The 9,659-nt window shown below is 45.5% G+C and overlaps 1 protein-coding gene across 1 annotated transcript in view; it reads right to left on the bottom strand.

Annotated features, from left to right (window-relative positions):
- The window catches only part of uap1l1 (UDP-N-acetylglucosamine pyrophosphorylase 1, like 1), a gene marked incomplete at its 5' end in the record, with an annotated part of 29,341 nt that extends 25,603 nt beyond the window's left edge, over nucleotides 1-3,738 (bottom strand). Inside the window, 2 exons of the mRNA XM_043719819.1 lie at nucleotides 1,981-2,156; nucleotides 3,440-3,738. Of these exons, the coding sequence (XP_043575754.1) occupies nucleotides 1,981-2,156; nucleotides 3,440-3,738 (475 nt within the window). The remainder of the gene's footprint in view (nucleotides 1-1,980; nucleotides 2,157-3,439) is intronic.
- Between the last annotated feature and the right edge of the window lie 5,921 nt (nucleotides 3,739-9,659).

The raw sequence follows: 9,659 nt of genomic DNA on the forward strand, positions 1-9,659 counted from the left end.
CCCTGGTGCTGTGAGGCAGCAGTGCTAACCACTGAGTCACTGTGCTGCCCTGACACTTTTTCACGGGATGGGGGGGGTAGCTGAGAGGGAATAAAATGAAACACTAACTGAATCTAAAGGGGGTGCAGGAGCAGAGGAAACGAAGTGTACATATACAGATAAGTACTGAAGGTGGCAGGAGAGTTGGACAAAGGGATTAATTACTCAAAGCATCCTGTATTTTATCAATAGGGACAGTGTGTTCATGGCCAAGGTGGTGATAAAAATCTTGCACAGACCATGGTTTCAGCCTCAGCTGGAGTACAGTGGACAGTTGCAGTAAGAATATGAAGGGATTAGGGAGAATGCAGAGAATATTCAGGAGTGAGTCACACAGACAGGCTGGGTCTGTTCTCTTTGGGAAGAGCAGGACAAGAGATTTGATGGTGATGAGGGGCGTTGGACAGACTGGACAGAAAGAAACTGTTCCCACTGATGGAAGGATCGAGAACCAGATGGTACAGATTTACAGTGATTGGTAAAAAAAGCAGTGGAGAAATGAGATGAAACATTTTCACACAGCAAGTTGTTTCGGTCTGGAACACACTGCCTGAAAGTGTACTGGAGGCAGGTTCAATCGAGGGAATTATATTGTTACCTGAAACGGAAGAATTCAGGGTTTGGGAGAAAGTGGAAGTGAATTCCACAAGGAAGCAATGAGCCAAAAGACATCCTTGTGTGCTGTAACTATTCCATGATTCAAAACAGGCTTGCCTACATTGTCCCTAAACTTGGAATCCTGAGGCCCAGGTGGTATCTGGTGGAAATGAAATTCAATTCTATGACTGTTCAAAAACTCAGCTGCCTCTCTGGTGCCCTTCAGGGAAGGAAATCTGCTCTCCTTACCCTGTTTGGCTCACATGTGAATCCAGGTTGACTCTAACTCTGAAATGGCAGAGCAAATCACTCAGTTCAGAGGAAATTAGCAATGGACAATAAACACTGAAAAAACACCCACACTTAGCTCCTCTACATCTTCCTGCTCCCTCTGCTCCAGTGACCATATCTCCATCATCTTACCATTGGTTGACTTTAGTCGAGAGTGTGGTGCTAGAAAAGCATAGCAGGTCAGGCAGGTTCTGAGCAGGAAAATCGACAGACAACAGCCCTTCATTAGGAATGAAGCAAAGAGCCTCTGGTGTGGAGAGATAAATTGGAGGGGGTGGGGCTGGGGAGAAGGTAGCTGAGAGTGCAATAGGTGGATGGAGATGGGGGTCAAGGTGATAGTTCAGAGGGAAGGGTGGAGGGTGGGAAGATGGACAGATGGGACAGGTCATGTGCCTAGCCAGTAACCTCACTGCAATCTCTCAACACACAACCAGTCACAAAGCTTCTCACAAGCCTCTCTCTAATTCCATGCACTCGCTTTCTTCAGTCATTTGATAGGATTCTTCCCAACCAAAAACAATGGAACTGTCACAATCACTCCATTAGGTGGATGGTTTACTGATCAAGGCAGGAACTTTTACTCTGTATTTAACCCTGTGCTGTCCATGTCCTGGGACTATTTGATGAGAACAGTGTAGAGGGAGCCTTACTCTGTATCTAACCCTGTTTAATGCATACTCACACCTTTGTGGCAGTTTGTGGATTAACAATTAACGGCATCCTCTTCATGACTGACTTGTGACAATTCATTGCCTCCCCTCAAGAATGCCCAGAAGATGGCACTGCTGCTCATTCTTGATGGGCTGAATGGACTCCTTTTGCACTGTGATACCTTGATGAGTTTATAATGTCTTCAAACAGAGGATGTGCAATGGAGCAGAGCTGGAAGGTCTGTGTGCAGTGGAATTGGTGAGAGTCTCTGGTGATTGGGAAGGTGAGCAGTACAGGCTGCCTGGTGCTCCAGCTCTTGCCCTGCTCAGGCCCAGATGGCTGAGCCAATGGGGACAGACAGAAAAGAGGGAGTGGAAGGGATCTGAAAACAAGTGCGTCCACCTGGTGCCATGGCAATCCTCCCCTTCTGTTCCAGAATGATCTTCCCGTTGAAGTCAACAGCTGGTAGCATCTGCTGTTCAAACATGACAACGTTAGACTCGACCAGACCAAAGTAGTTATGCTGAGCGAAGAACTTCTTTGTGGGTTCCAATGTGAATTCACTGGTCATGATGTACCTGGAGAGTGTGGAGGAGAGAGAGAGAGAGAGAGAGAGAGAGAGAGAGAAAGAGAAAGAGGGGGGAGAGAGAGAGAGAAGTCATTGACCAGACAGAGAGCTCCCCGTGGCTTCCTCAAAGTAATGGTCTTCTTATGACACTCAGCAGTGGTTAAAACATGCCCCCACTCACCTCTTGACATTTTTTTGTGGTTATTTTTCAGAGAATTCTTTTGTTACCTCTCACCAGCTCCTTTATTAAGGACATGTAGTCATAAAGTAACATTACCTTCTATATCTTGTGTTGACGTATCAGGTACTTGGACTTGCACGTGACAAAAATAAGTCATCAAAATCCTTAAGTGGTCAACTCTCAAATAAAGGAGAAAGCGAGGTCTGCGGATGCTGGAGATCAGTGTCGAGAGTGCGTTGCTGGAAAAGCACAGCAGGACAGGCAGCATCCGAGGAGCAGGAGAATCGATGCTTCGAGCTGGAGCCCTTCCTGATGGAACTGCTTGTGCCCGAAACATCGACTCTCCTGCTCCTCGAATGCTGCCTGACCTGCTGTGCTTTTCCAATAATAAACTCTCAATTAAATATTAACCCATATCACGCAAGGAAAGCATGAATTTCCTGGACACCTCAGTGTTTAAACTGGCACAAGACAACAGGCGTAAATTGCAGGATGTGAGACACTTTGAACTTTGGTATAAATACAATATAAATCTTTATAAAGAAAAACTTTCAATAATAAATTATCCACTTCTCACAGTCTTTATTAAAATAGGAGCTGCTCCATTTTTAACCAAATATAGCAACTCCGAAACCCCTGCAGCCTTAAGTGGAGAGACTCCACGTTCATTTGTGAGTAATTCGTTAGCTTGGATTTCTGTTTACTACTGGTGTAACACAGTTGTCAATCCTTTGCAGCGTTCCCCCCACCAGCCTGTCATAAACTCCTACTAGCAACCCCCAACTGAACAGGCTCAGGTCTCAGCGTAGTAGGCCGTAGCACCCACATGCCGTAGCAACATGTGACCTTGGGCCTACTGGCCTCTTATCTCTTCAACCACAGATTATTGCTCTGCGTCCCTGGCTGATAGCTTCATTGTGAGCCGATCCATTCTACTAAGGGGGGTGGGGGGGTGCTTTTCCCAAGGTGATGGACTTTCTGTGTGCAGGATTTCAGGGCTGGGCAGGGGCGCAGTAATTAACCTACACTGAGACACAGATGCACCATATCTGCCCTCTACTGACATACAGACAGTAACCATTTAGTTTTCCATTGAGCAAACAGATACTCACCAAGGAACAACACATTTCTTGCCCAGCCTTTCCTCAGCAAGTTGCTGTACTTTGCGAATCCGCTCTGCTTGGATTTGGTAAAGGGTTTTTCCACTGGGCAGCCCAACATCATACATTCCCTTTGGGTACGACACACCCAGGCGTGTGCCCTGTCCTCCAGCCAGTAGAAGAACGGCCACACGGTTTTCAGAGATCTCGTGGAAACCTGTAAAGCAACACAAAGACTTAAAGCCACAGCCAGATATACACACAACTGAAAAGACCAGCGGGAACCACTGGTCATGCAGTACATTTCCCTGTTATAGATACATTCCTGTTCCCACCAAAATTGTACACCAGTGTTATACAGTGACAGACCTGTTCTCACCCCGTACTATAACAGTGCCACACAATGACAGAGCTATTCTCAACAGATTTCCAGTGCGAGCAGCAGCGAAGGTAAGACCGTTTGGTTTTAAAAGTGCTTACCGGTAGACAGACCTGTCCCCACCAGTACTGTACCCCAGTGTTATACAGGGACAGACCTGTCCCCACCAATACTGTACCGCAGTGTCATACAGTGACAGACCTGTCCCCACCAGTACTGTACCCAGTGTTATACAGACACAGACCTGTCCCCACCTGTACTGTACCCAGTGTTATACAGTGTCAGATCTGTCCACACCAGAACTATAACAGTGTCATACAATGACACAGCTATCCTCAACAGTACTGTACCCCAGTGTTATACAGTGACAGACCTGTCCCCACCAGAACTATAACAGTGTCATACAATGACAGAGCTATCCTCAACAGTACTGTACCCGTGTTATACAGTGACAGACCTGTCCCCACCAGTACTGTACCCCAGTGTTATACAGACACAGACCTGTCCCCACCAGTACTGTACCCCAGTGTTGTAGTGACAGACCTGTCCCCACCGGTACTGTGTCCCAGTGTTATACAGACACAGACCTGTCCCCATCAGTACTGTACCCCAGTGTTGTACAGACACATACCTGACCCCACCAGTACTGTACCCCAGTGATGTAGTGACAGACCTGTCCCCACCGGTACTGTGTCCCAGTGTTATACAGACACAGGCCTGTCCCCACCAGTACTGTACCCCAGTGTTATACAGTGACAGACCTGTCCCCACCAGTACTGTACCCCAGTGTTATACAGTGACTAACCTATCTTTACCAGTACTGTACCCCAGTGTTATACAGTGACAGACCTATCTTTACCAGTACTGAACCCCAGTGTTATACAGTGACTAACCTATCTTTACCAGTACTGGTTCCCACTGACAGATTGGAATTGAATAGTCGGTCGGACAGACAATTTTATTTTTGCAATTGTGTTATTGTTTCAGAAGGATTTGTTATTGGAACACGAATATGAGTGTAAACCGATGACTTACACACATTTACTGGACAAACAGGTAAGTGATGGCCTTGTTGTATCAGCACAGGACTGTTAATCCAGAGACTCAGATAATGTTCTGGGGACCTGTATTGTAATCTCGCCACAGCAGATGATGGAATTTGAATTCAATAAAAATCTGGAATTAAGAATCTAATGACGATGAATCCATTGTTGATTCTCGGGGAAAAATCCATCTGGCTCGCTAATGCCTTTTGAGGGAAAGAAACTGCCATCCTTATCTGGTCTGGTCTACATAGGACTCCATACCCACAGCAACATGGTTGACTCTTCACTGCCCTCTGGGCAATAAATCCTTCCACATCAGCCAGTGATGCCCTCATCCCATGCATGAATCAAAAATATCCAAGCCAGCTAACTACTTCCTCATTAGTCTAACCTCATTGATCAGCAAAGCTGTGGAAAGTGTTGTCAGCAGTATTACCATTCAACATTCTCTTCAGAAATATTCTGTTCACTAATGCTCAGTTTGGGTTGTGCCAGAGCCATCTGGCTGCAGACCTCATTACAACTTTGGTTCAAACATGGGCAAAGAAGGTGAATTCCAGAGAGTGATAGCCCTTGCCATTAAGGCTGCATTTGACTGAGTGTGGCTGGCATCAAGAAGCTCTGGCAAAACTGAAATCACTGGGGGGGGGGGTAAACTCCCCACTTGGTTGAGTCATACCTGGCACACAGGAAGGTGGTTTTGGTTGTTGGAGGTTAGTCATCTCAGATCCAGGACATCTCTGCAGGAGTTCCTCAGGGCAGTGTCCTCGGCCCAACCATCATCAGCTGCTTCACCAACAACCTTCCCTCCATCATAAGGTCTAAAGTGGGGATGTTCATCGACAATCACACAATGTTCAGCACCATTTGCGACTTCTCAGATAATCAAGCTGTCCACGTCCAAATGCAATAAGATCTGGACAATATCCGGACCTGAGCTTACAAGTAGTAAGTAACAAGTGCCAGGCAATGACCAACAACAGAAAATCGAATTATCGTCCTTGACATTCAATTGCATCACCATCACTGATTTCACCACTATCAACATCCTGGGCGTCACTACTCACCTCTCATCGGAGGCTGACATTGATGTGGAGGTTTAACATTACATCCAGTCCTTCGGACACCTAAGGATGAACGTCTTCAATGACCGTGACATCAGTGCTGATACCAAGATCCTTGTGTATAAGATTGCTATGTTATAACGTGAAAGTTGAAGCCCCGCTGATAACTAAATCCAAAACACTCAGAAAGGCTCACCTCACCTTATAATCTGTTAAAGAAGTGGGAAAAGCAGTATAACTTACCTCTCACCCCCAAGCTGTTATAAAGGAGTGGTTAAATGAAACCAAATCCTTTCACTCACTCTATAATCAACAAGTGACAATTTATTTATCTAACTCCAACAGTGAATAAATTAACAGAACCACTAACAAACCAAAGAATTTGCCCTCTAACTACAAACAATTCCTGAATAAAACAAAATCCTAATGGCATGCTGTTCCAAACAAATTCCAAGTTCCACTCAACAAAACAACAAAATTTAGTCTCTCAAAATTACAGCTAGGATACATCTTCTGAAATGCTCCTTAACCACTCCATTCATTCTTTCAGGAACACCTCCTCCTTCGAATTGTTGTGTAGGTTCTTCTGTCAGGAATGTTCTCTCTCTGTGTGAATTCTGCTGTTGGGAATATTAACTAAGAGCGCTGCGGTACCTTTATTAATTAGATGGTGCTTTCTCTGACATCTGAAAGTTGTTATCTCGTCAGATGGCAGTCTGCTCTCTCCGATTTTCCAGATGCCCTCATCTTTTATACCCTTGATGACCTATCAATTTCTTTACTATCAGATTGGTTTTAGGTAGTCAAAACCATCATATTTAAATTTAATTGGTTTTTAATATCTAAGGGCTTGATTTAAATTGATTGGTTACATTTTTTTTAAAAACTTGTTGTCTTGGTAAAAATGCTGCTTGCCTGTTCAATACAGAATGTTTCAATTCGATCACTCTCTGTGCACCTACACTTTAAACTCCTGTTCAGACATCCATTTTAACTTAAGTAGTGAAGAAATCTTTTAAAAGGGAACAGGCAACACTTTCCCCCACCTTACAATTTTACAAACACCAACTTTGCAACAGCTATCCTTCCATCTCTTTTACTTTGCTCCCAAACCTATACCACACTTTACAAGGCCCTGGAGAAGTACCGTCAAACCTGTTTGAGATGGATTCTCTGCCTTCGTTGGGAAGATAGGCATCCTAACTACAGCATCCTTGAAGCAGCCAAAAACACCAGCACTGAGGGAAATATCATCCAAAACTATTGTGGGCGGCACGGTGGTCAGCACTGCTGCCTCATAGCGCAGTGAGAGGTAAGTTATACTGCTTTTCCCACTTCTTTAACAGATTATAAGGCCACTCTCTGTGAGGAGTTTGCACATTCTCCCTGTGTCTGCGTGGGTTTCCTCCCACAATCCAAAGATGTGCAGGTTAGGTGAATTGGCCATGTTAAATTGACGGTAGTATTAGGTGAAGGGGTAAATGTAGGAGTATGGGTCTGGGTGGTATACGCTTTGGCGGGTCGGTGTGGACTTGTTGGGCCGAAGGGCCTGTTTCCACACTGTAAGTAATCTAAAAAAAAAACCAACTCCACTGGACAGGCTACATGCTTTGGATGCCTGTGTTCGCACTGCCAAAACAAATCATCTTCACCCAGCTCAAAGATACAAGAGGAGAACAAAGGAAGTGTTGCAAAGATTCCCGAAAAGGCTTCCCTCAACACATATAACACAGATGTCAACATATGGTAGACCCTCATCCAGAAGAAACTGACTTGGATGAAGATGCTGTATGGAGGAACACGCTTTCCAAGGATGCTCTGCAGTGAGACAGAGCACAGAAAGGAACTAGAGAAAGGAAGGCCGATGATCACAAGGCCAAGGACTAATTCCACCTCCTGGGAACACCTGCCAAACGTGTGGTCAGAGATGTGGCTCTGGAATTGGGATCATCAGACACATTAGGATCCACTGATCCCATGGCCAGTGGTATGGAATTATCTCGGTGGACAATCATAGTTGTTGGTGAGCCATTGGTGACAATGATGACCATTAACCAGTGTCTAAACTGCACTAGACATAGAAAAACAATGAGTACAGGGCAAGTTAGATGCTGAGAATCTTGCTGAAAAATCCGTCCACTGACATGCAGACTAGCCAGGGTAAATAGCGGTTGCCGTGGTAAGGTTTGGGGCTAGGTCTGGGTGGGATGCTCTTCGGAGCATCAGCACACACTCAGGGAGTCAAATGGCCTCCTTCCACGCTGTAGCAAGTCTACAATTCCTGACTCCCAAAGCCTATTCACCATCTACAAGGCACAAGTCAAAAATGTGATGGAATATTCCCCACTGGCCTGGTTGAGGGCAGCTCCAACAACACTCAAGAAAAACTTGACACCATCCAGGACAAAGCAGCCCACTTGATTGGCACCACATCCACAAACATCCACTCCCTCCACCACCGATACATGTAGCAGCAGAATGCGTTCTACCTACATTGCAGCAACTCGCCAAGGCTCTTTCAACAACAACTTCCAAACCCATGAGCAGAACCATTCTGAAGAACAAGGGCAGCAGATACTGGCAAGTTGCCCCAACCCACCACCCAACCATCCTGAGTTGAAATTACATAGCTGGCTTTGTAAGCCAAACTCACAACCTATGAATATGTAAAAATACGCGGGATACAGGCTTCTAGGGACCAACCAGTGAATATTTAAAAGTTCTAGGGACCAACCAGTGAATATTTAAATTAATAGAGAGCAAGTTTTGAGAAGATTTGTAGGGACTTTCTTTTAAAAAACTCAAAAGAATTACATAATTCTATCAGAGAAAATCTGGCAGAGGAGTACACAACAATGAAAGGTTTTGACAAGAAAGTCTGAAGAAAGCATTTTTACTGGCTGACTTGTGAAAGGAAATGGGCGGCACACTGGCTGAACAGGTGGCACAGTGGTTAGCACTGGTGCCCCACAGCACCAGGGACCCAGGTTCGATTCCAGCCTCGGGCGACTGTCTGTGTGGGGTTTGCTCCCTGGGTCTGTGTGGGTTTCCTCTGGATGCTCTGGTTTCTTCCCACATTCCAAAAGATGTGCAGGTCAGGTGAATTGTCTATGGTGTTCAGGCATGTGCATGGGCTAGGTACATTAGTCAGAGATAAACATAGAGTAGGGGAATGGGTTTGTGTGGATTACGCTTTAGAGGATCAGGTTGGGCCGAATGGCCTGTTTTCACATTGTAGGGATTCAATAATGAAATGCTTTTTCACACAGGGTTCCGCAGTCTAGATCTTTCCATCAGAAACAGGATTGTCGGCAAAATATACAACTTGGCAATAAAACGGAAAAGTTGCAGACAGCCAACGTCCACACCCTGTTTATTAATTCAGTACCTAGGTAGGAATCAATCCTACTGTGGCTGAGCCAGGCAGTAGTGCATGTCAGAGCTGATGGCACCGGGGCGGGGGGATTGTGAGTGGGTTAGTGCTGAATGCTCAGCTTTGACAGAACCACCAGCAGGAGCCAGGCTGAGCATTCCTGGGTGAGCAGCCTGTGAGAGATCCATGTAATGTGCTGGAATGGAGCAGTTTCCTGTTGACTTTCCACAGTCACGAGAATATCACACAGTGAACACACAGTCCTGTTTCAACCACAATAACCAGTCTTGTGGAAACGCAGTGCTGTTACTAGGGCCATTTCACAACTGAAGAGTCCACAATTGCACCCCCTCCCTGAAACAAAACTCTC

This window comes from Chiloscyllium plagiosum, chromosome 30 (assembly GCF_004010195.1).
Source record: "Chiloscyllium plagiosum isolate BGI_BamShark_2017 chromosome 30, ASM401019v2, whole genome shotgun sequence".
In the NCBI taxonomy this organism is placed as follows: Eukaryota; Metazoa; Chordata; class Chondrichthyes; order Orectolobiformes; family Hemiscylliidae; genus Chiloscyllium; species Chiloscyllium plagiosum.